Source organism: Anomaloglossus baeobatrachus, chromosome 4 (assembly GCF_048569485.1).
Source record: "Anomaloglossus baeobatrachus isolate aAnoBae1 chromosome 4, aAnoBae1.hap1, whole genome shotgun sequence".
Taxonomy (NCBI): Eukaryota; Metazoa; Chordata; class Amphibia; order Anura; family Aromobatidae; genus Anomaloglossus; species Anomaloglossus baeobatrachus.
In genome coordinates this window covers 428,649,259-428,676,514 of record NC_134356.1, presented here as the reverse complement: position 1 = coordinate 428,676,514, position 27,256 = coordinate 428,649,259, and the positions used below count along the sequence as shown (strand labels likewise).

Here is a 27,256-nt window from a genome sequence, read left to right as displayed (position 1 = left end):
GCTCCGCATCCTGTTCTCTCTGCACCCGGTCCTGAGGAAGCTATGACATAGCTCTCTCCACAGCGACCGTGTCCTCCAAGCCTCACTTATTCCCTGTCTGTCACTGTCTGACTACTGACTGTAAGTGTGTGTGTCTGTGGCTTTTCTCCCCCTTCTGTACTCACTCCTAGTCCTTGGACAAATTCCACCAGCCTCCCGTCCCCAGGACCCCTCTCCTACAGCTCTGCTTCTTTCTCCCTCCTCAGACTGACTGGTGTGCAAACTGCTGACTCACTACTTCCCTCTCTTTGTGCTGCTCACTCCCCCCCCAAGGTTCCTGAACTAGTGAGCAGAGGGTCCACTACATTACTGATGGCCACCCTCCAATGTCTCTACCCCAGCTCAGTCCCAGTGAGAGGGCTCTAACTGTATGTTTGGGTGGTTTGTGGTGGTTTTACCGGCAATAACCTCCTCCTTACCCAGGATGAATACTGCACCTCTGGTGAGGTGCAGTACCCTGTGGCGACTGAAGTCTCAGGGGCGCCACAATAGCAACAACTAGTATACAAATTTTACAAATCTAAAATAATATACACAAAAAGATGCACTCACTGCCAGAGTCCATAAAATCTTGAGGTCTGTACGAAAAGCCACTCTCTGGATCCAGAGAATCTCCACAGTAGCCATGCTCCCAAGGATGCTGCGCATTGATCAAAGACCGTATACCATACCTATAATAAACACAAAAAGATTTTTTAATGCAGTGGTAGCTCAAGTTATAATACCATTTCTTCCATGACGAACATATTGAGTTAAGGGTGCTGTCCCATTGTCATCGTTCAAGAGTGCCCTGCCTCTAAACTTCCTGCTTTCTAGGGTACAGAAGCCCTTGATTGAGTGATAGCTCACACCTGCTGCTCAGGCCTAAACTGCCCTCTCTCCATTTTATATTTACACAAGCTGAGTCTTCTAAAGTATGCTCACTCCCGATTATTGGCTCACCTAGATGGGCCTTATTTCTATGAAGAACAAGTAGTTGGTTTTGTAGCTCCAAAAAACTGAAAGATGAGCAATTAAGCACCAATTCAGCATGTTTGGGTTTTTCTTCAGCGCTGGAGTGGCACTTTAATTCTAAGGCTTCTGCCTGTGCTATACTCTCCCTCCAGCGTTTTCATGCATTTTTGGCATTGCTATGATCCTGCGGTGTCATTTTGTGACTGCAACTTCTAACTGGCCGAAATCAGAAGTTAAATCACATGTGCTCAATACAACTCTATGAGTACCAGAACAAGGTTCTCATAGAGTTTTATTAATTTGTGACCTCCAGTGTGCTCCATGAAATAGTGGAGATGGCGGCAGGTCACAAATCGCTGGAAACCAACCAGAGGGGCAGTGATACAAGATGACGTTGCCGGAGAGTGAGTATAAGACAAGGGTCAAGGGACTTAAGCGGGGTTAACACGCTACGATATCGTTAATGAATTATCGTCGGGGTCACGTTGTTTGTGACGCACATCCGGCGTCATTAATGATATCGCAGTGTGTGACACTTATGAGTGACCTTAAACGATCGCAAAAGCGGTCAAAATCGTTTGCAGAGGAGAGGTCGTCCTGAAACAAAAAATTGTTTTCTTTTTATTAGCGATGTTGTTTCTCGTTCCTGCAGCAGCACACATCGCTGTGTGTGACACCGCAGGAGCGACAAACATCTCCTTACCTGCCTCCATCAGCAATGCGGAAGGAAGGAGGTGGGCGGGATGTTACGTCCCGCTTCATCTCCGCCCCTCCGCTTCTATTGGACGCCTGCCGTGTGACGTTGCTGTGATGCCGCACGAACCGCCCCCTTAGAAAGGAGGAGGTTCGACGGCGAGAGCTATGTCGCAGAGCAGGTATGTGCGTGTGACGCTGCTGTAGCGACAATATTCACTACGGCAGCGATCACACAATATCGCACGTACGACGGGGTCGGGTGCTATCGCGCTTGACATCGCTAGCCGATGCTAGCGATGTCGCAGCGTGTAAGCCCCACTTTAGCACTATTCCAATGGTGCAATACAAAAAAACAAAAAAAATCCTGGAGTGGTGCTTTAAAGAAAATTAAGAAGAGAGTAAATTCAGATAAAGTATTTATTTACTGATACATGTCAGAATGATGGCAGATGTGAATTACTTTCTTTCTTCTGTACTAATCTGCTCATCCCTTCAGAAGAGCAGTACAGAACTTGTAGTACCGCTCTGTACTGTGGAGAGGCGCTACTAGACAGAGGATCATTGTGTATTTCAATAATTCTGGTGAAAATCTGTATTTTGTAGATCAACAGTGTTTGTGCATTGTATGCTGAATGTATCCCAAGAAAGACTACTAAATGTTGAAATTATTATTACCTGAGGTCACTATAACTTGAGCCATTACTTTGTAAGTGTATATATAAAACCCGTTCCACTGAGGTAATTTATTTAAAAAATAAATTGCACTTTACTCAAACTCTCCATGTCCAATGCTGAGTCTGAACCGCTGCTCCCAGAGTATTATTGTCTGTAGCGTAGACATCATGTCAATAGCGTTGCAGCCAATCAATGCTTTTAGCAGATCTGCCTGAGTAGACGACACAGGCGACTCAGAGCTGCTGAGTTCACTGATTGGCTGCAGTGCTTGCTGTGGAGACACGGGGTCAGTGGGTGCTCTCGTCCGCTGGCTCGGCCGCCTTTAGAAAGACAGCGTGGCCCAGGGCTCATCCCAACTGAACGCCGACCTCCTTAACTGTGGGTGGAACACTACTCAGACAACACAGGGTGAGGGAATCACAATATTAAGGCTTTATTGGATCCCCAAACAATTAACGGCACATAGCACATAACCAGCAAAACACACAAATGTAACAGGCAACAGAGTCTCACCGTTCCGCTGGCTCACTAGGGATTAGAATGTCCATGCTTCAGAGCTTCCAGGGCTACATACTCCAATCCAGCAGCACCCCGCTTTTGGCGGGCACCCACCGAGAATGGAATAATGCCAGATTTAGGAAGCTGGATGAGGTCTGCAAAGTCTGTAGCCAGATGACCAAATTGTCCCAACCTGGGTTTCTTCCTTAAGTAGTCCCTGGTATGAAATGATATAATCCTGGCAGCCGGAGTCGAAATCCCTAGACTGCAGTTATGATCTCCAATCGGAATCGAAGTCCCTAGATTGAAGCCTTGTAGCCAAGTGATCCTCTAGTCAGAGCCAAAGTCCCTAGACCGAGTCCACAAGGCATCCTGGCTCTGATCCCCTAGCCAGCTCCTAAGAGCTTAGACTGGATCATGCAACATCCATCAACAACCGGTGACTTAAAGAAGTCCCTTTTTATAGCCATAGCCTTCCCTTCGGATATACTGTGCCCTTATCGGATTGGTTGTACAAAGTTGCTTCTCTTATTGGATGAATTTCAAGCTATATTCAAATATCCAGAGACAAGGGTGAGGCAGGTAAGTTACATCACATCTAGCAATTCACTTAGTAATACAATGGGAAGTTTGCATAATTGAGTTATCTGGGTGTCTGGCCTTCAGTGGCCAAAACAATTACATGAGTCAACAAAAACTTCAATACTATAAACTCCCAAGAGTCTTGTAGAACAATGAGGGATTATCCCCCATCTATAAACAAACTGTCTTCATGCCTGGCTGAATGTTAAGAAAGTTAACCCATGCTAGGCTCTGAGTGTCCATGTCGTCACACTTGCTAGTTGATATCAGCACTGCAGGCAATGCATTAAAAGACACTGGGAGCGGACTTCCAGATCCTGTCCTGGCTGAGGTGGAAGCTTAGAGGAGAAGCTCCTGCCACCCCTCACAGAAACCGACTAAAAAAAGACCCCCCCCGGACGAGCCACCAAACAGAGAGCAGCACAGGAGGTTACCTAAAGCAGCCAGCTATGGAACGGTACCTCCTGAGAAGTGCTGGGAGCGGTGAGGCAGCCTAGAGAAGCTTTGACATGGATAGAGGAGAAGATAAGATAATGGCGCCGACGAGCCTGATGGGGGAGGAGCCTGAGCGCATGGTGAGAGACACAGAAAAGCAAACACAGAGCTGGAGGGGGAGAGATAGGGGAGATATGAGCGAGGAGACAGGAGATAAGGAAGATATGAGCAAGGAGTCACAGGAGGACACAGCAGGAGAGAAGTGGATGCAGGGGACTGATGACGGTGGATCGCAATGGGAGGATGAAGAGGATATGGAGGCAGAGGGGAGAGAGGATGCAGGCAAAGCAGGGCAGCTCAGAGGCACAGCAGTGTTGGAGGATGAAACTGACAAACAGTACAGGGAGATTAATCCCACTCAGACTCACAGGAAGTCAAATGCAAGAATTAATAATACCCCTTCCAAAGGAAACAAAAAACAGCCTACTACACCAACATCACAAGCCTGCAAGCTATTGGGGGATGGAGGTGGTGGCCCAGTCCAGACAAAGAGAAATAAGAAAACAGCACCACCTGCAGGCCAAGACAAGTACACACAAAAGCTTAATGTGGACTATAAAAAACTGGCTGAAGACGTGACATCACACTTGTCAAAAGAGGTTAAAGTGGCTATTGAGGCAGCCATACAAACATCATTAGCTAATATGCAAAAACAGATAAATGCCCATGCATCTAGACTGGCAGAATCAGAGCAGAGAATATCTGACTCCAAGGAGACAATACTGGCTATGCAAGCACAAATAGCAGCTCTAGCAAAATCTAATGAATACTTGAAGGATAAAGCGGAAGATCTGGAAAACAGATCGAGACGAAACAACCTACGTATAGTCGGGTTGCCAGAGTCTGTGTCGATTGGACAGTTGGATAATATATGTGAGTTGGAGCTACCGCAGGCCCTGGGCATAAAGGCGAAATTCAGAGTTGAAAGAGCCCACAGAGTGGGTCCACTGAGACACCAGGAGGCGAATAAGGGAGAGGGCCACAACTCAAACAAGAATACCCCGATAAGAGCCAGACAGGTGATTGTCAAGTACCTTGATTATAAGCATAAGGAGGAAATATTGAGGGCCTTTAGAGAACGAAAGCGTCCACTACAATATCAAGGCAACAGACTGCTAATTTTTGGGGATTATTCAGCGGAAGTATCCAGAAGGAGAAAAGAATTTACCAAAATTTGCTCATTTCTGTACAACAAAAAAGTAAAGTGCCAGCTATTATACCCTGCTACACTGAAAGTTAGAAACCCCAATGGCTCGTTTGTATACTACAAGGACTACAAAGAAGCAGAAAACATTCTCATGGCAGAGCTCGACAAGACTAGGTCAGAAAGGCAAGAAAAAGGAGCTAGTGGAGAAGGGAATAACAGAAGAGGATCCCCCACAAGCTCAGGAAGAGATGTGGGACGTCTTGGGGGACAAAAGCAAGTCGAGACCAGGGAGGAAAGGAGGCCAAGCCCGGGTCGACAGCATAATTCTCGCCCGGAACACAGGAACCAACCTTTGGAGAGAAACCATGATACCTGAACTGGAACTCGCTCATTGTTTTTCCTTTTTTTGCCTGTTTTTTTTTTTTTTTTTTTTTTTTCTTCCCAAACAGGAAGAGGCGTTGAGGAGGATGCATTACGGAGAGAGGGTTGGGGAGGTGAGAGGAGGAGGGGGAAGGGAGAAAAGAGAGGAAAACATCCCAAAGTCTGGGTCCTCTTCCCCCCCCCTCTCTTTTTTTTTTTTTTTTTTTTTCTTCTTCTTTCTTTCTCCATCTTCTCTCCCCTTGGTCTTTTTTCTTTTTCTCCTTTGTCCAGGAACATCATCCAAATTCAAATGAGGTGGGCCTGTTCTGGGCGGACTGATGGCTACCTGGAGTCAGAGATAAGTAGGACTGGAGAATCTTGCTGAGGTTTTGACATACTGTGCTAATTTTTGCATAATTTTCAAAGGCTTATTCCAGTTAGTCCGGGGATAGAACATATATTTTTTGGGGGGTGATTAGGGAGCTACATATTTTGGCTAGGAATAGGGGAGCTCACCAACGTGGCGGAAAGCGCCGTGGATTTCTCGGAAGGGAAAATATGTTTTACAGTTACATGCTTTTTGTTGTATTTGTTATATTTGCAAGGTGGGGAAAGGGAGTGTCGATTTTGTGGTACCAACTGTGATTCTAGTGTCGAACATCTCGTCTTCCTTGATGCAGGGGCCCATAGGGGAGGGAGTAGTAAAAGCAGAATACACAGGTAAACATGATACAGATAACTACGTGGAATGTTAAAGGGCTGAGATCACCTAACAAATGAGCAATGATATTGAGACATCTGAAAAGACTAAAGACAGACATTGCCTTATTACAGGAAAACCACTTGGGGGGGGAGGACTTTTTCCGCATGAAGAAACATTGGGTGGGCACCGTTTACGGGGCAGCGGCACAAGGTAGAAAAGCGGGCACTATGATTCTAATAAATAAACAATTCAGTCATGAGGTAGTGGCACATGAGGCAGACGACCATGGAAGGTGGCAGCACTTAACAATCGTTAGTCCAGCGGGTAAACTCAGTATTTATAATGTCTATGGCCCAAATTCACAACAAATCACATTCCATGATGACATAAAGGCCACCATATTAGCAGATGGGGAGGCTAACATTATAGTGGGAGGCGATTTTAACACCGTCCCAGACTCAGCTGAAGATAGGAGGAGGGGCGAGGAGGGGACAGCTAATGTGGGCAGGAGTTTAGACAATAGGGATGTAACATTAGAAGACGTAGGACTGAAAGACATCTGGAGACTAACTCACCCACATGACAGAGAGTATACACACTTCTCTCACCCTCATGATAGCTGGTCACGTATTGATCAGTTCTGGATCTCGCAAGACTTACTGAGTGGAACGCAAGATTGTGTGATAGAGAATATGGTGATTTCTGATCATAGTCCGGTGAGATTGGGCATTAGAGAGAAATTCAGGAGAGGTACAGATATCATATGGAGATTCCCATCGTTCCTTCTCAGGCAAGATAATTTCCACAAGGTGCTACAGGAGTGGTGGGGAGAATTCGCAGAGGACAATAAGGAACATAGAGAGTCCCCAGTGATATTTTGGGAAACGGCAAAAGCGGTCCTAAGGGGCCGTCTGGTGGGGTACGCAGCCATGATCAAACGGAAAACCAATGAGAATTATAATTTCCATAGTGAAGCAGTACGGGTAGCATATACAAATTATGTGACAAATAGATCTCCCATGACAAAAGGCAGATGGCTGGAGGCAAAAGAGGGATTTGACGAATGGGCCAAAAAAAAGGAACAACTATTCTGGTCGCACAAGGAGGTTGACTTACATAGGTTTGGCAACAAGGCGGGAAGGATGTTGGCCAATCTGGCAAGGGGCAGCAGAAAGATGACAGTGATCTCTAAACTGAAAACAAAGGGGGGAGAGGTGACTACGGATCCTAAGGACATTAATAAACTGTTGGGAGATTACTATAGAAAGCTATATGGGTCAGGGAATAACAACATGACTGATGAGGCAGAGTGGCTAAGACAAGCCCAAATGCCTAGCTTGACGGAGGAAGATTTGAGTGCCTTAAACGCAGATATCACAGTAGAGGAGGTGACGAGAACAATTGGGGAGCTTAACACCAACAAGGCACCGGGACCTGACGGTTTCAATAGTGAATTCTATAAGGCTCTGAAGGATCTGATCTCGCCGGATCTAACCTCAGTCTTTAATGCTTTCCTGGGAGGGGCGGAAATACCCAAAAATTCCAACATAGCATATATTAAATTACTCCCCAAGGGAACCAAGGACCTGGATGATCCCTCTAGTTATAGACCTATATCGCTCATAAATCAGGATTTAAAAATTATGTCCAAGATCATGGCTAATAGACTGGCCGAGATCTTACCTAGGATAATTACGAATCACCAGGTGGGGTTTATTAAGGGGAGAAATGCCGTTACCAATATCCGAAAGACAATTCTAGTGGTAGACTCGGTTAGACTGGGTCTCACTGAGGGAGGGGCTAGACCTGCCCTAGTTACACTTGACGCAGAAAAAGCGTTTGATAATGTAAATTGGAGGTGGTTAGACAGGGTAATGGAGGCCATAGGGATTGTAGGCAAGATGAGACTTTACATTAGAAACCTTTATGCCAACTCGGGAGCTAGGGTACACACTCCGGGCTTTCTATCAGACGTGTTCCCTTTGATGAAGGGAACAAGACAGGGCTGCCCATTATCTCCTCTTTTATTCAACCTGGCAATCGAGCCGTTGTCAAGAATACTACAGGGACAAAATAGCTTTAAAGGAATCAAGATAAGGGGTTCAGAAGTAAAGACAGCGCTTTTTGCTGATGACATCATACTTTATATGGGGGACCCCGGTGCGGATTTGCCACAGACTCTTGCCTTGATTGAAAAATTTGGCTCATTCTCCGGTTTCAAACTGAACAAAAAAAAGTGCGAGATCATGTTCCTAAAGGGGCATCATGGGACAATGGGGGGACAAATAAGGGATGGCTGTCTATGTGGAATTCCTATAGCACAATCTTCAATTAAATACCTGGGAGTGCATATAGGAAGATCGGTGGAAACAATCTATAACTTGAACTATGGACCGCTAATCAGGAAAATTATAGTTCAATTAAAGGGATGGAAAGGTCTGCCACTTCCATTACTGGCAAGATGCCACCTGATAAAAATGATGAGCTTTCCTAGGCTGCTGTATCCCTTCCAGACAATCCCGCTATTGCTAAAACTAAAGGATGTGAATAAGCTCAACTCCGCGTATACAGAATTTCTGTGGAGGGGAAGGAAACCCAGAATAAAGCTGCGTACACTGATGAAGTCAACAGAGGAGGGAGGTCTAAACTTTCCAGATGTCCAAGGGTATAATCTTGTATGTATCATGAGGCATGTAATTGATTGGGTGAGAGGAACGAGTAGGCACTCAGATCATGCGATGGAAACTAAATATGCGTCACCGTGGGATCTGACGTCCATTCTGCACTCCCCACTATCCAGGGTTGAAGGGCACATAAGGAACTCAATTATATTCCGAGACACCATGCTAACATGGAAGTCGGTAAGGAAAAAACTGGGGCTCTCATGGAAAGTGTCCAAGTACTTGAACCCCTGGGCATTCCCAAATTTTCCCCTGGGACGAGAAAACAAGATATTTACTAGATGGAAAGAGAGGGGAGTCAGGAGAATGATAGATGTCATGAATGTGGAGGACAGGAGGTGGATGACAGGTCGGGAAGTGTTGGATAAGTACAACCTTAATAGCTCACATGTCATCCAGTATGAACAATTGAAACATGGAATAATAGGAGACCTTGTTGTGGTTGGAAGAGAGTTGAATAGAAGTTCGATTGATGAGTTACTAGAATGTGATGTAACAAGTATAAATGTCTCTAAAATTTATCGATCGCTAAGGGGGGTGCTTATCTCACGGGAGGATAGTCGGACTTTAAAAGCGTGGGGGAAACAATTGGGAAGGGAAGAAGTGGTGGATGATATACTGAGAGGATGGGTACAAGTGCGGAAACATATTACCAATGAGAGATGGAGAGACACTCAATTCAGAATTCTACATAGGGCCATTATAGGTTTCAACATACCAGGTAGGGATAGGTGGTGTCCTAAGTGTCAAAAAGAAAAAACGGATATGCTGCATGGGCTATGGGAATGTGAGAAAATCGCTAGGTTCTGGAACCAAGTCAGACTATTTGCCCAGTCAACATGGGGAATTTTCAGCAAACTAGACTTAATGGTGTGGATTTTCCACTCCTTTGAGGGAGGAGTAGGAGAAGGACCGAGCACGCAGGAAAAGAGGAAATACGCAATAACGCATGACATAGCCATGATAGCTAAGCGTTGCATCTTAAAACACTGGATTCAAAGGGAGGGCCCATCCATAAAGGAGGTTATGGGCGATCTACACAACCTTCTGAAGTGGGAAAAACTAGAAGCGGAGAGGGATAAAGATGGGTTGACAGCCAAGTTTTTTGTGAGATGGAGACATTTTATTGAAAGCCAATTCACACAGGGAGAAATAATAAACCTGATGGCACCTTTTGTTCACTCGGAGTGGTATATCCTGAGCGATATCCAGGACAGCCTGGGTAAACTGAGAATCACCTAGGAGGGGGCTCTGGCGGGAGGGGGAGACGAGACGGTTGGGAATACCAAGGCACGCTAGCAAAATTGAAATCATTCAGGGACGACACAGAGATTTAACGAATTGTATTGCATATGTTATATTATATTTCATTACCTCTGTTTTGGTTTAATGTTACTGTATACTATCTTAAATCGAACAGCAACATGGAACTCCAAATTGGGGTATCACCCACCTCTATGTCACATTTTGTCAGACGAATGTTCTTCTTTTGCAATGATACTTGTCATGTTTTTACAAATTTGAAAAATCAATAAAAAACGTTTTGGAAAAAAAAAAAAGACACTGGGAGCAGTAGCAGCGCTTCAGAGGTTGACCCGGGAATCGTGAGATTTCTATCAGGTATTTTTTTATTATACAGTGCTGGTCAAAAGTATTGGCACCCCTGCAATTCTGTCAGATAATACTCAGTTTCTTCTTGAAAATGATTGCAATCACAAATTTTTTGGTATTATTATCTTCATTTAATTTGTCTTCAATGAAAAAAAAAATTGTCATAAAGCCAAATTGGATATAATTCTACACCAAACATAAAAAAGGGGGTGGACAAAAGTATTGCCACTGTTTGAAAAATCATGTGATGCTTCTCTAATTTGTGTAATTAACAGCACCTGTAACTTACCTGTGGCACCTAACAGGTGTTGGCAATAACTAAATCACACTTGCAGCCAGTTGACATGGATTAAAGTTGACTCAACCTCTGTCCTGTGTCCTTGTGTGTACCACATTGAGCATGGAGAAAAGAAAGAAGATCAAAGAACTGTCTGAGGACTTGAGAATCCAAATTGTGAGGAAGCATGAGCAATCTCAAGGCTACAAGTCCATCTCCAAAGACCTGAAAGATCCTTGTGTCTACGGTGCGCTGTGTCATCAAGAAGTTTAAAGCCCATGGCACTGTGGCTAACCTCCCTAGATGTGGAAGGAAAAGAAAAATTGACGAGAGATTTCAACGCAAGATTGTGCGTATGGTGGATAAAGTACCTCGACTAACATCCAAACAAGTTCAAGCTGCCCTGCAGTCCGAGGGTACAACAGTGTCAACCCGTACTATCCGTCGGCGTCTGAATGAAAAGGGACTGTATGGTAGGATACCCATGAAGACCCCACTTCTTACCCCGAGACATAAAAAAGCCAGGCTGGAGTTTGCCAAAACTTACCTGAGAAAGCCTAAAACGTTTTGGAAGAATGTTCTGTGGTCAGATGAGACAAAAGTAGAGCTTTTTGGAAAAAGCCATCAACATAGAGTTTACAGGAAAAAAAAAAGAGGCATTCAAAGAAAAGAACACGGTCCCTACAGTCAAACATGGTGGAGGTTCCCTGATGTTTTGGGGTTGCTTTGCTGCCTCTGGCACTGGACTGCTTGACTGTGTGCATGGCATTATGAAGTCTGAAGACTACCAACAAATTTTGCAGCATAATGTAGGGCCCAGTGTGAGAAAGCTAGGTCTTGGGTCTTCCAGCAGGACAATGACCCAAAACACACTTCAAAAAGCACTAGAAAATGGTTTGATAGAAAGCACTGGAGACTACTAAAGTGGCCAGCAATGAGTCCAGACCTGAATCCCATAGAACACCTGTGGAGAGATCTCAAAATGGCAGTTTGGAGAAGGTACCCTTCAAATCTCAGGGACCTGGAGAAGTTTGTCAAAGATGAATGGTCTAAAATTCCAGCAGAGCATTGTAATAAACTCATTGATGGTTACCGGAAGCGGTTGTTCGCAGTTATTTTGGCTAAAGGTCGTGCAACCAAGTATTAGGCTAAGGGTGCCAATACTTTTGTATGGCCCACTTTTGGAGTTTTGTGTGAAATGATCAATGATTTGATTTTTGTTTCATTCTCTTTTGTGTTTTTTCATTGCAAGCAAAATAAATGAAGATAATAATACCAAAGAATTTGTGATTGCAATCATTTTCAAGAAGAAACTGAGTATTGTCTGACAGAATTGCAGGGGTGCTAATACTTTTGGCCAGCACTGTAGCTTACAAGTAAGGTTACAGAAAAAGGCATAAAAATCAAGAGGCCAAATTGAAACCCTTGCTTTACATACAGAAAGTGAAATAACTCATGAATAAAAAACACAATTCTACACACTCCCTCCCTTTTCTGAGAGACTCCTAGCAAAACATTAAAGGGGCTATCCACCAATTGGACAACCCCTTCTGAATCAATTTCCCCCTTGTAAAACATTAACACCTATACTCATCCTCCGTGCAAGTACAGTTCCCGTGATGTCGGCATCTGCTCTCCTAGGGTTTGTGTGACATTATCTCTGAGCTCTTCGGCAAATCAGCCAAGGCTTCCCTCTAAGTTCCTTCAGATGTAACTGACATCCAGAGGAGGTCATAGCAGCAGCATGCTCTCACTTCTTTCAGAAGTCAGTCTTGTCCAAGGGAATTGAAAGGGAAGCGGCCGTTGAATGGTTGTAGGGCTCGCTTAACATAAAATGTCACTTGTGTCCTGGGAGAAAAGGTGCTGACATCAGTGGAACACCATCCATACTGGAGGTGAATATAGCTGCTATCATTTTACATGGGGGGATTATGGTGATTGTGAAGGGATTCTCTGAGTAGTGGAAGACCTCTTTAATGTTCATTTATAATATTTACATTTATGTGTTTCTTTGGATACCTAATAGTCAGTAGAACTTATCAGTTAGAAGGTATTTTAAGCCAAGCTTTAAAGGCGCGTTTAACCAGATGCTATTAGTCATCTACAGACTAGATGGATAATCAGTAAACAAGTGAAAAGTGAAGTTATTCTCTCATGCCATTATCATACATTGATAATAAGGATGCCAAGTTTAATCTGGAGTCTAGTAGCGATTTAGACAGAGAAGACCAGGAGAATCAATGTATCTTCCCCACATAGCTTCAAACTTCCTAAAACATTTCTTCTTTAGATATACTCTCATTTCCAAACTATTGAAAGTGATTATTTTAGAGATTAATTCCTCCAGAATGGTGGGTTAGGTAAAATGCAATGAGCGGCCATAGCTTTATGTGCCTGATAAAGCAAAAGTTCAATTCCAAATGAAAATGAAGTATCTTGATAAATATGTGGATTATTTAACAAACCATAAATACAAGTCTTTGGTTTCCGCGGCATTACAATTGTATAAACTCTGCCCTCCCACATCATATTAAGTAAATTGGCATCATCATTGCCACATCTAGAACATTTGGAGCCTGTTCTTGCATTTATTTTGAGTGGGGTTGAGGGGGATTTATACGTTCTATGCATCAAAAATATCTGAGACATAGCTGGGCCTCACACAGTGATTCTAGTGATGTTAAAGCAAAAATCTCTGCCCACTCTTCATCTGTAACAGACCCCACATCTCTCTTGTACTTGGCTTTAATTAATCTTTAGGGGGAGACACTAAAGCTGGGTTTACACACTGCAACATCGCAAACGACATCGCTGTAACGTCACCGGTTTTGTGACGTTACAGCGACCTCCCCAGCGACATTGCAGTGTGTGAAACCTATCAGCGACCTGGCCCCTGCTGTGAAGTTGTGATCGCTACAAATCGTTCAGGACCATTCCTAGGTCCTTTGTTTCCCGCTGTCCATCGCTAGCAAGCATGCATTGCTAGCAAGTTTCAGTGTGTAAAGGGGACTTTACAGCGACTCCGCGGCTCTGTCTGTGTAGCGTCCTGATTAGCGGTCACGGGTGAAGGATTCACCAGTGACCGCTAATCCCCCGAGTGACTGAAGTGTCCCCCCCTCTCTCATACTCACCGATCCCCGATCACCGGCGCTGCACGGCGTTCCCTCTGCTCCAGCGGCTTTTACTGTTTTGAAAAAGCCGGCCGCTCATTAAACAATCTCCTATTCCCTGCTTTTCCCCGCCCACCGGCAAATATGATTGGTTGCAGTGAGACACGCCCACACGCTGAGTGACAGTTGTGTCACTGCACCCAATCACAGCAGCCGGTGGGCGTGTCTATACTGTGCAGTAAAATAAATAAATAAATAATTAAAAAATCCGGCGTGAGGTCCCCCCAATTTTAATACCAGCCAGATAAAGCCATACGGCTAAAGGCTGGTATTCTCAGGATGGGGAGCTCCACGTTATGGGGAGCCCCCCAGCCTAACAATATCAGCCAGCAGACGCCCAGAATTGCCGCATACATTAGATGCGACAGTTCTGGGACTGTACCCGGCTCTTCCCGATTTGCCCTGGTGCGTTGGCAAATCGGGGTAATAAGGAGTTATTGGCAGCCCATAGCTGCCAATAAGTCCTAGATTAATCATGTCAGGCGTCTCCCCGAGATTCCTTAGAAATAGAAATTAAAAACACAAACACATTCCCTCATTACCAATTTATTACCCACAACAAAGCCCTCCTTGTCCGGCGTAATCCACTGTCCTACAGCGTCGCTTCCAGCTCTGCTGCATGCAGGTGACAAGAGCAGCAGAAGACACAGCCGCTCCTGTCACCTGCACGCAACTAATGAAGAGAGCCGTGTGATCGGCTGAGCTGTCACTGAGGTTACCTGGATCCAGCGGTGGATGCAGCGGTGGCCGCTCACCGCCGCTCCGGTCAGCTCTACGCAGCAAATGAGGTGAGTAGCGCGATCAGCTGAGCTGTCACTGAGGTTACCAGCGGCCACCGCTGGATCCACCGCTGGATCCAGGTAACCTCAGTGACAGCTCAGCCGATCACACGGCTCTCTTCATTAGCTGCGTGCAGGTGACAGGAGCGGCTGTGTCTTCTGCTGCTCTTGTCACCTGCATGCAGCAGAGCTGGATGCGACGCTGGAGGACCGTGGATTACGCCGGACAAGGAGGGCTTTGTTGTGGGTAATAAATTGGTAATGAGGGAATGTGTTTGTGTTTTTAATTTCTAATAAAGGATTTTTCGGGTGTGTGTGTTTATTTACTGTCACTTACAGATTAATCATGGAAGGAATCTCGGGGAGACGCCTGACATGATTAATCTAGGACTTATTGGCAGCTATGGGCTGCCAATAACTCCTTATTACCCCGATTTGCCAACGCACCAGGGCAAATCGGGAAGAGCCGGGTACAGTCCCAGAACTGTCGCATCTAATGTATGTGGCAATTCTGGGCGGCTGCTGACTGATATTGTTAGGCTGGGGGGCTCCCCATAACGTGGGGCTCCCCATCCTGAGAATGCCAGCCTGCAGCCGTATGGCTTTATCTGGCTGGTATTAAAATAGGGGGGGAACCGCACGCCGGATTTTTTAATTATTTATTTATTTATTTTACTGCACAGTATAGACACGCCCACCGGCTGCTGTGATTGGGTGCAGTGACACAGCTGTCACTCAGCGTGTGGGCGTGTCTCACTGCAACCAATCACATTTGCCAGTGGGCGGGGAAAGCAGGGAATACGAGATTGTTTAATGAGCGGCCGGCTTTTTCAAAAAAGGAAAAGCCGCCGGAGCAGTGTGAACGCCGTGCAGCGCCGGTGATCGGGGATCGGTGAGTATGAGAGAGGGGGGGAAATCACCAGCAAATGAGGTGAGTAACGCGATCAGCTGAACTGTCACTGAGGTTACCCGCGGCCACCGCTGCATCCACCGCTGGATCCAGGTAACCTCAGTGACAGCTCAGCCGATCACACGGCTCTCTTCATTAGCTGTGTGGAGGTGACAGGAGCGGCTGTGTCTTCTGCTGCTCATGTCACCTGCATGCAGCAGAGCTGGATGCGACGCTGGAGGACCGTGGATTACGCCGGACAAGGAGGGCTTTGTTGTGGGTAATAAATTGGTAATGAGGGAATTTGTTAGTGTTTTTTATTTCTAATAAAGGATTTTTCGGGTGTGTGTTTTTTAACTGTAATTTACAGATTAATCATGGAAGGTATCTCGGGGTGACGCCTGACATGATTAATCTTGGACTTATTGGCAGCTATGGGCTGCCAATAACTCCTTATTACCCCGATTTGCCAACGCACCAGGGCAAATCGGGAAGAGCCGGGTACAGTCCCAGATCTGTCGCATCTAATGTATGTGGCAATTCTGGGCGTCTGCTGGCTGATATTGTTAGGCTGGGGGGCTCCCCATAACGTGGGGCTCCCCATCCTGAGAATACCAGCCTGCAGCCGTATGGCTTTATCTGGCTGGTATTAAAATAGGGGGGGACCGCACGCCGGATTTTTTAATTATTTATTTATTTACACGGCACACAGAGCCACGCGGCATTAAATGAAGTCGGGTGAAGTTCACCTGCTTTTTTGACACGTCCCCAACGACCAGCTAGTCGCTCTGCAGGTCCAGATCGCTGTTAGGTCTTTGGCCAGGTCTGCCTGTTTGACAGCTCACCAGAGACTTTGTAGCGATCCCGGCTAGGTTGAGATCGCAGGTTGGATCGCTAGAAAGTCTCAGTGTGTAAACCCAGCTTAAAATGTGAAGCTAACAATCTCCTATGAGTGTAAGAGATTACACCTCGTATCTCCCATTGAGTAGCAATACTTTAAGGAAGAGGGTGCATACTGAGAAGAATATGCGTTGCTCTCACTTGAATTTCCACTGTATGTCTCAACTGTAATTATTTGAAATAAAAATACTTTATTGAACATCAAAGGCCGATGTAAGCTTCCAAAGCTTTTAAAAATTCTCTCATCCTATAAATGTGACTGATACAAAATCCCACATCTTTCCCACAGGAAGAAACCTTCCACTCTGAAGATTTTTGGGATTCAGAGAGAAGTAAACATAGTATGACTCGCCAACTGTAAAAGGGATTTCATTTTTTACTATACCTTCACCACGAGTGTAAATGTTGGTTAAAAACTGAGCCAAATTTCTTGTTGAGCCCAACTCCGGGGTTGCTATATTTTGGTGATATAAACATTATCTTGGTCACAAGTCTTCCAACAGCATCTAAACAATTTCTGTCACCCCAGTATCTCACCTGTTGAAGCCGAGCTGCTAAAAAGTAAAGTCAAGGATTTACAACAGCTAACACCCCCAGATTCCTTCTACCTCTGTAGCATTTCTAATCTTACACTGACAAGCAAAAGGGTAACAATGTTTTGATCTTTTGACTTTCAAACACTATATCTCACCAGCCACTACAGCTTTGAGCTTTAGCAACATCATGAGCTTTGAGATTAACATCATTCTATAGACAAACATATTGGCTATCTCATACATAAATTTCACTTGCAACTATTTAGCATATGATTAGTTATGCAGATTCTTGTCATCTTACCGCATTGTCACTGTGCTGCTCCTGGTGTTTGAAGAATCATTTTCTTCCTGTATACTACAAACTACAACTTGTTCTCACATTCCCTAATAGCTCAGTGTGCAGATGCACCCATAAAGAACATTTTCCAAGAAAAGATAAACAGCATCATCCAACTCATCAATAGCGGTCTCTCAGCCATGAAAATTGCCAAACTGCATCATGTGAGTGCCATGACAGTTATAAAAATACGAAATGAACTCTGTCCATCCATTCAAAATCCAAGAGGTGGACATCCAGGCAAAACATCTTAGTCAACAAGTTAGCTAACTACACGCTCTATTAGTTCTGGTGAGACAAACACCAAAGTGGAGGTGGCTCATATGATTCGTAATAGTGAAATCACAAATATCCCTGCAAGCACCATGTAAGAAACGTTACACAGAACTGGAATAGTGGCCCAAAAAAGGTGTAGAAGAATTGACTTCAATATCATCATAAGAAATGCTGTCTTGAGTTTGCAAAAAGTACAAAAAGGAGACAGTAGAAGATTGGAAACGGGTGATTTGGAGCGATGAGAAGAAAGTCAATAGACTACGCTCTGATAAGTACAAAAGGGTTTTGAAGAAATATGGGAAAAATGGGCTAACGATTCAAAAATTGAAGGAACTCTCAAATTAGGTGAAGGAAGCTTCACAGTCAAAGAAGTTACATACTTGACCAGAATCTATGGTAGTTTCAATGCTGAGCAATATGTGAGCATCCTACATGATGAGTTATTTCGTACACTTGAGTACTAATGGTATAAAAAGACCGACATAGTGTTCCAGTAGGACAATGACCCAAAGCATACATCAAAAAGTGAATAAAACAGAAAGTGGTGAATAAGATATTGAATTTCTGAGGAAATGCTGTAAATTATTCAAATATCCTTCCTTTATACATATTGTTCTTACTTGTGAAACTGCTCTGTAATATTGTGATCCTGAATGAGACGGGTAGATGGGCGGCTTGTTGCCAGAATTTCATCAGTAATCCTAAAACAGAAAGAATCAGGATGCACATGAAGGCATACGCACAGACACATACTGAACATATCGCATCCAGGGAAGTTTGTCTTGTACATACCTAGTCAAGACTTTTTGTTATTTCATTTAAATAGAGGAGCATAGCTAGTAGAGGTAAGAGCATGCAGAGGGCCCAGGATGAGGGTGCCTGTAGACCATACCTTTCCCTCACCTATTTGTGTTTCTACAAGTTACAGCAGCTGGAGTTTCTTTTTACCTGTTGTAACTTTACCCAGGCAGCAGTGCTGTTTAACAAACAGAAGAGAGAGGGGGATGGAATTTTACAGAATTATTTTGTCTTCTGCTTTCCACAGCTCAAGCTCCAATGCCAAAATGCAACATATGTAATGTGATGACTGCTGGAACGAGCAGAGCTAAATCCTGACAGGGAGTATATTACACACTGTAAAGGGCACTTTTCACACTATGACATCGCAAGCCGATGCTTGCTATGCCAAGCACGTTAGTCCCCGCCCCCGTCGCAGCAGCGATATCTTCTGATAGCAGCCGTAGCGAACATTATCGCTATGGCAGCTTCACATGGACTCACCTGCCTTGCGACGTCGATCTGGCCGGCGACCCGCCTCCTTATTAAGGGGGCGGGTCGTGCGGCGTCATAGCAACGTCACACGGCAGGCGGCCAATAGAAGCGGAGGGGCGGATATAAGCGGGACGTAAACATCCCGCCCACCTCTGTCCTTCCGCATAGCCGGCGGGAGCTGCAGGACGCAGGTAGGAGATGTTCCTCGCTCCTGCGGCTTCATACACAGCGATGTGTGCTGCCACAGGAACGAGGAACAACATCGTGCCTGTCGCAGTCGCGTAATTATGGAATTCCCAAACACTACACCGATGATACGACTACGACGATTTTGCGCTCGTTAATCGTATCATCTAGGATTTACACACTACGATGTCGAGTGCGAAGTGTGTCACTTTCGACATGACCCCTCCGACATCGCACCTGCGATGTCGTAGTGTGCAAAGTGCCCCTTAGGATTGGGCTACACTGCTTAATTTTATTAGTAAAAGGGTTGTCCAGGTTTGAGATGAAAATCTGCAGTCACTCTATGTGACTGCAGACTCCTGTGTGACACGCACCGGAGAGAAGATATGTGTTTGTGAGAAAAAAAACAAAACTTTACTCACCTTCTCCAGCCCTCCTGTCTCTGCTGCTGCTGTCACTTGCTGCCGACCGCCGCTCATTATGCTCATTGAATATTCACTTCACTGCGGCCGGAATCTGCAGCAGTGGAGAGTCGGCAGGACTGGAGACCGAAGATCAGCACCACGGACAGCGACGCCAGGGACAGGTGAGTAGAAAGTTTCCGTTCTCTGTGTGTTATCACGGATAACACACGGAGAGCACACATGAGCCATAAACACGGCTCACGGAGGGCAAAATGCACCTTTGACATGTCCATGAAAAACGTGCGTGGTTTTTAACGGACGTGTGAAAGAGGCCTTACTTATACAATTAAGCCCTGTAGCCCATTTCTAAGTAAAGGGGTTGTCCAACCTTACAATTTATGAATTATTACTTGTGTACAGGATCAGAACTAATAACTAATAACAGCAATAGAACCACCAGAGGTACAGAAATACATAATTAGAACCCCCATCAGTACAGAAACACAGCAACCAATAGCAGTACAGGGATTCCTCACTAGAGCTTACAACCTGTAACGAAATTCATCATCAAAACTACCAGCAGTACAGAAATACATCCATATAACCCCATCAGTTCAGAAATCTCCATGAGTACAGAAATAATCAAACCAAAAGCAGTACATAGTACAACAATTGTAATGTCAGACCCATATACTGTACATTTGTATTGCATGAACCTAGAACTTCCAGTAAATCCTTAAAGAGAATTTGTCGCCAAGTTTTTAACAACTAATCTGAGAGCAGCTTAACGTAGAGACAGAGACCCTGATTCCAGCAATGTGTCACTTACTGGGCTGCTTAGTGTAGTTTTGATAAAATCACTGTTATATCAGCATTAGATTATCATTACAGGACTCCTTGACATGCTGCCAGGTAGTCCAGCATATTCATGAGCTCTGTATAAATGCTAGATCTGCAGCAGAGAAAACATGGATTTTATCAAAATGACAGCAAATAGCTCAGTGAGTGACACATCGCTGGAAAGAGGGTCCCTGTCTCTACATTATGCTGCTCTCACATGGGGGAGCAAAACCTTTAACAATGGTGAGGAGATACTTGGGAGTTATCAGTCATCATCAGACTGCGACCATACAAGAACCACAGTAAGGCCTCGGATCCCCTTGCGTGTTGCGCGGACGAGCAAAGTCCGATAAAAGATCAGTGTAAAACTATAGGACTGTCCATCTGCGATTGATTTCTCATGTCATATCGGCAAATCAGAGTGCAGTGCGATATACGCAGAGACAGGCCGCGCAGAAGAGGGAGAATTACGCCCTCCCTCTTGTCCACAGCTGTGATCCGATCACAAGATCGGATCACAGTCGCATGACACTCGGCTCACACTGGCAGCAAAGCTTGAGCCGAGTGTCTTTAGCATATAGCATCCGATGCTCTCGCATGGCAAGCAATATACAAGTGGGACTGAGGCCTAATGATGAGAATTAGGGGTACGTTGCACGTTGCGACATCGCTAATGCGATATCGTCAGGGTCAAATCGAAAGTGACGCACATCCGGCGCTGGTAAAGACGTCGCAACGTGTAAAGCCTAGGAGAGAAGATGAAAGAGCGTGAAACAGTCAAAAATCTGTGTCACGTCGTTCATTTTCATAATGTCGGTGCGTCCGTAGGTACAATGTTGTTTGTCGTTCCTGCAGCTCCAGACATTGCTGTGTGTGAAGCTGCAGGAGCGACAAACATCTCCTTACCTGCACCCACCGTCCACCGGCAATGCGGAAGGGAGAAGGTGGGCGGGATGTTTACATCCCGCTCATCTCCGCCCCTCCGCTTCTATTGGCCGCTTGCTGTGTGACGTCGCTGTGACGCCGCACGACCCGCCCCCTTAGGCCAGAGCGACGTCGCAGGGCAGGTAAGTGCGTGTGAAGCTGCCGTAACGATAATATTCGGCACAATATTCTATCACAAGATATCGCATGTGAGACGGGGGCGGGTACTATTGTGCTCGGCATCGCTATCATCGGCTAGCGATGTCGCAGCATGCAAAGTACCCCTTAGTCAGTATCACAAATAAACATGTACATTCAGGTACTTTATAGGTGATGTTGTCTCTGATCATAGTTGTTTCTTTATTTTCTTCATCTTATCCAGCTGTCATGAATACTTTTCACATTCACAGCTTGTCTCTGCAGAAGACTTCCATCCCCTCCGGTCTTCTGCAGCACATCCTGACACGATACCCTTAAAAATAGCAGAATGATTAGAATACTCCTATATAAAAATATCTGTTCTACGCTGTGACCCTGAATAAATAATTGCTCCTCACTGTGTTCTTTGCACAAAACATGGCGCGCACACACTGTTCTCTTATTGTACATGTCCTCAAAACTGCCCTTTACTTTCAAACTGAGCCCACTCTTCACACTGTCCATTACACTGTGTCCCCTTATACTGCCCAGTCTTTATACTGTGCCCCCTTATCACACTCCCCCTCCTCACTATGACCTCACACTGTCTCCACATGATACCCCCTCTCCATATCGCCCACCCACTACCCAGTCTATATTCTGTGCCCCCTCACATTCTCCCATACTGTCTCCTCCCTTCCTTCACATTCAGCCCCCTTCACTGCCCATACTGTGTCAGTATACATTTCCCCCTCGCTGCCCATACTGTGCCATACCCATCCTGCCCACTTGCTCCTCATACCGTGTCCTCAAATTTTCCCCCTTGCTCTTTATTCTGTGTCTTCAAAATTCCTTTCCCGTTTTCTCCTCACACTATGTGGGTATACATTCCCCCAATCACTATCCATACTATGCCCGTATGCATTCTACGCTCCCCCTTGCTCCCCATACTATGTCTGTATACATCTCCCCTTACACTTGCTCCCCATACTATGTCTATATACATTCCCCCTTACCTTCTCTCCCCACACTGTGTCAATAGATACATACCCTTCCCCATCCTCTCTCCCCACACTGTGTCCATAGATAATTACCCCTACTCTCACTGTCCATAGATACTTACCCCTCCACATCCTCTTTCCTGTTGTGAATGTCAGTTATGCTTTTGTTGCTGTGAGGCTTCCTCTTGTGGCCAGGAATGGTTTGGACAGAGACCAGGTATGCTGGAACAATGGGCGTTTCCATTGCTAACTCTCTGATTATTTAAACCTTGGCAGTCTGAGCCGGTTTCATTGTCCTGTAGCTCACCAGCCTTTTCATCTTGCTTCTGATCACATTTACCCCAGATAAGTGCTTGATTCTTTCTTATGTTGTTTTTGTTCTTTTGTTCTTACCTGATTGTCAATTATTGTGGTTATTGTCAGTTTATTTCCATGCAGGAATCTTCCCTCTCTATGGCTTAGCTGGAAAGCTCCCTGCAGCTATGTTTGGAGTTTTGCTCCTATAAGAACATGTGTTTGTTGCTTCTTGAATTTGTAATTGTTCCTGTTTTCTGTTCATTGGTTTGACAAGAGCGCCTGATATAGGATGGAGGGCTTTTAGTACTATCAGATTTTTAGATTTTTGTAGGATTTTTCTCTGGCCACTATCAGTCCCTTTCCTATCCTGTCCTATTTAGTCAGTAGGGCCTCGCCTTTTGCTAATCCTATCATCTATCTGTGTATTGTGTTTTCCTATATCACCGCAGTCTTTGAAGGTGGGGGGCTTGCTATACCTTTTGCGGTCTATTTCTGAGGCAGAGAGTTATTCATCTTTCCTTCCTTTAGGATAGCTAGTTCTCCGGCTGGATTCGCGGTGCATAGGATGTTAGTTCACCCCTCGGCTACTTCTAGTGTTGATGGTCAGTAAGGGGATGGCGGCCAGATTAGTTGCCAATGCTCTTGTCACCTTTTACCAATGATTTATGGTGGTCTTCCATGGTTCCGGATCATAACACTCCTCCTTCCCCTTTCTACCCTCTCTCTCCCTATACTTTGTCTATAGATACTTCCCCCTCCCCACCCTCTCTCCCCCCATACTGTGTCAATAGTTACTGATCACACTACAGACATCGCCCTGACCCGGAAGTCAGCGCTGGCGGTCACTGCTTCAATTTTCCTCACGTCTGAAACATAGGACGACAATTGATCAGTGGGTCAAGTCAACTTGACAGCCGGACTCAGAGATTAGCCGCCTCCAACTACAAGGCGGCAAAATGCAGCCATTGAGGAGACTTTCAGAGAGCCGCATCATGCGGCCCGACGGCCCCCCTGACAGCTTCTCCCGGAGCACATGCCCACCAACCTCCCCTAGATATGCCTCTGGGATAGGTATGAATATGTGTGTTTTTTGTATATAACATGTATATACTATCTGTTTTTAATCTGCATATGTGTGTTTGTAATGTTTATATGCTTTTGTTGTTTATATAACTATAGTATTTATAAGACCTCCTTCACACATCCGTTCAAAACACGAACATTTTGCACGGTCTGCGGTGAAGGTGCGTAATGTGTGTCTGTGTGTGCGTGTGTGTGTTCCGCGTGCTGTCCTTATGCTATCCATGTGACATCCAGATAGCACATAGACAGCGTGAACTTGTATTTTCACCTGTCCCCTGCTCTGTTGTTACTTCCGGGTCCGCTGTGTTTGCAATGAATATGCGTGAACTTAATCAGCCAGCCCGTAAGCAACAGCAGATGAAGAGACAGTATAAAAAGTATAAAAATTCTTTATTTTTATGTGACTTACAGTATGTTTTCTATGGTATGTGTCACACTGATGTCACATGGATCACATCAGGGTGCGGTCTGTGTGACACCCATGCTGCCGGTAGAAAACGGACTTGTCACCGAGTGGAGCACACGGACACACGGCCCATGTGAAAATATGTATGTGTGACCAATCCATTGATTTTAATTGGTCTTCATGAGTACGTGTCTCCAGCACATGTGAAAACGGACGTACTGTATGTGAAGGAGACCTTAGGATGCATTCTAATGTAACCTTGTTTGTGATTCACAAGCAAAAATTAGCAATTGTTCATCCAAAATTCCAAGATTCAATTCCATTGAATCAGTTTTGTGTCAGAGTTTGTAGGTTTTCACAACCCCAGTGACTTTGAATTAGGAAGAACTGAGTAAGAATTGAACCAAAGTAGTGCACACAGTGATTATCTCGCCATGGACCAATGGCTGGCTTATTCTCCAATGGAATTGGCTCATTTACTTTAAAAAGTCAGCATTCAGTCCAATCGCTGATCCATTTAGGGGTGCTTCACACATAGCGAGATCGCTACCAAAATCGCTGCTACGGCACGGTTTTGGTGACGCAACAGTGACCTCATTAGCGATCTCGCTGTGTGTGACACTGAGCAGCGATCTGGCCCCTGCTGCGAGATCGCTGCTCGTTACACACAGCCATGGTTCGTTTTCTTCAAAGGCGTTCTCCCGCTGTGACGCACAGATCGCTGTGTGTGACAGCGAGAGAGCGACGAAATGAAGCGAGCAGAGAGCAGGAGCCGGCATCTGGCAGCTGCGGTAAGCTGTAACCAAGGTAAACATCGGGTAACCAAGGTGGTTACCCGATATTTACCTTAGTTACCAGCCTCCGCAGCTCTCACGCTGCCTGTGCTGCCGGCTCCGGCTCTCTGCACATGTAGCTGCAGTACACATTGGGTTAATTAACCCGATGTGTACTGTAGCTAGCAGAGCAAGGAGCCAGCGCTAAGAAGTGTGCGCGGCTCCCTGCTCTCTGCACATGTAGCTGCAGTACACATCGGGTTAATTAACCCGATGTGTACTGTAGCTAGGAGAGCAAGGAGCCAGCGCTAAGCAGTGTGCGCGGCTCCCTGCTCTCGCGGTTATGATCGCTGCTTCGGCTGCTGTGTTTGACAGCTAAGCAGCGATAATAACAGTGACTTACAAGGTCGCTGTTACGTCACAGAAAATGGTGACGTAACAGCGACCTCCTTGTCGCTGTCGCTTAGTGTGAACCAGCCCTAAGTCTGTGATAGGCAGAACAAGGCTCTTCTAGACTTACATTGAGAGCTAGTTATTAGCTGTGACTTCCGCTCAGCCAGAAGCTGTGGTCACATGATGGTGGAGCAGGCCAAAGTGGCACCGGGAAGAACATAAGACAGTGGCTGGTAAGTATTTTATTACATGCAGAGAACAGACATTAGTGATTCCACTCTGAGGGTGAAGTAAAGAAAATGCCGGGTGGTGCTTTAAGATATATAAAATGAAGAGTGATTAAAGTTTCACAAGACCAGCTAAAGGCTATGCTTTTGGGGGGTTTTTTAGAGTTAGAACAATTTCTGGTCAATGGACTTATCAATGCGTTCTTTAAGTGTGAATTACAAAATTTTGATTAATATGTATTTTATATAGAATGTATCAATGCAATGATTTCCTTGATTTTTTTTGTCACTGTTGAAAAGTCCCTTCCAATTCCTTGACCTTATCCAATTTTTGGGCTTGTGAGTTGTGCCCGAGTAGTCCTTCAAGTTTACCGTACAAAAACTGCCATTTGCTGTGTACCCCAAACATTGAATTGAAAATGCATTTTAATGCTAAACACCACTACTCATACAACAACGTTTCTTACCAAGATGAGTAAAGTCCTCTAATTGCTTGCTGTTCCACAGTCCAGTCCTCGGGACCTTCATAGCGGCACTCACGGCCTCCACATGTAAGTGAACATATTAAATGAGGAGGAACAACCCGCACAAGTCGTTCACGAGTCTGTGAATAGGATGGACGTGGTTCTTCTCTTTGAGAGTTCATGGCCTGAGATATATCTTACTGGAGGAATAAAATAATAACATGAGTGACTAAAACTGAAGAATAATTTTAAACCTCACTTTGTAGGAAATCACACAAAATGATCCAGCACCCCAAACTGCTCATCTTGCTCTCTGAAGGATAATGTCATCTGCACCTCTACTTATGCAATTGATTGCTTCTTAAATGAAAAATGTTGTTTTAATTCAGATGCAAATAAGGCATAAGTGCTCTGGGCTTTATCGGAGCACTTCCCACATCTATGTATCCCTGGCTCTATTCCAGGGTTGCTTACCATCCAGAAATTCCAGGGTAGCCTATAAAAATAGAGCGCTGTTTGACCTGTCCATAAAAAAATATTAAAGGTGGGGTTTTTTTTACGATGGAAAAACGTCTAAAGATTTTTCTGACTGTTGTCATCATTTTACAGTTCACAGTGAATGTTGATAATGTCTTGATATCAGAAGTATGGGCTGTAGTCTTATAATCTTAATGATTTACTATGGTTTTCCAATATGTCCATAAAAAATATTGTTGGTCCATGATTTTTTGGCAAGTTGTCCAGAAAAACTGAAAAGTCAACTTCGCAATCCTGCCACCTGGCAGTGGAAGGTGGGGAGGGGAATAGAGCCAGGAAGCAGAATTTTGGGAAGCACTGGAGACTACCAGAGACGTTTAACCTCATTTGCATATGAATTAACATTTTCCAGTTATGGAGCAACATATTGCATCAATAAAGGTATGGATGACATTATCTGTCAGAGATCATCATGAACATATACATACCCCGCAATTTTTGAAGAACAGCAAGAGGGACAAACTCTGCATTGCGCGCAGTCCGTCATGGCAAATTTTGACCACTCCCCTAGCCACACCCCAAACCACACCCATTTGGCTGTAAGGGGCGCTCAGAAGATGCCCCGGATTGTTCATTCATTCATTGCAGCCAAAACTTTCTCATATTTATATAAGCTTCACTTCACAGTGTTCACATGTTGCATAAATCCTGTGTTTTCTGTTGGTGTCTGCACCAAGTAATACAATAACAATCTTCTCTGATTGTT

General features: G+C 44.9%; 1 protein-coding gene across 2 annotated transcripts in view; it reads right to left on the bottom strand.

Annotated features, from left to right (window-relative positions):
* The window catches only part of LOC142301605 (protein tyrosine phosphatase domain-containing protein 1-like), a 68,869-nt gene extending 42,558 nt beyond the window's left edge, over positions 1–26,311 (bottom strand). The window contains exons 1-3 of one of the 2 annotated variants that reach the window (XM_075342635.1): positions 26,017–26,311; positions 18,226–18,306; positions 592–710 (exon numbers count right to left, since the gene is read on the bottom strand). In XM_075342635.1, the coding sequence (XP_075198750.1) occupies positions 592–710; positions 18,226–18,306; positions 26,017–26,195 (379 nt within the window). In that variant the 5' untranslated portion in view covers positions 26,196–26,311. The remainder of the gene's footprint in view (positions 1–591; positions 711–18,225; positions 18,307–26,016) is intronic. The other variant, XM_075342634.1, reaches the window with a different exon arrangement.
* Between the last annotated feature and the right edge of the window lie 945 nt (positions 26,312–27,256).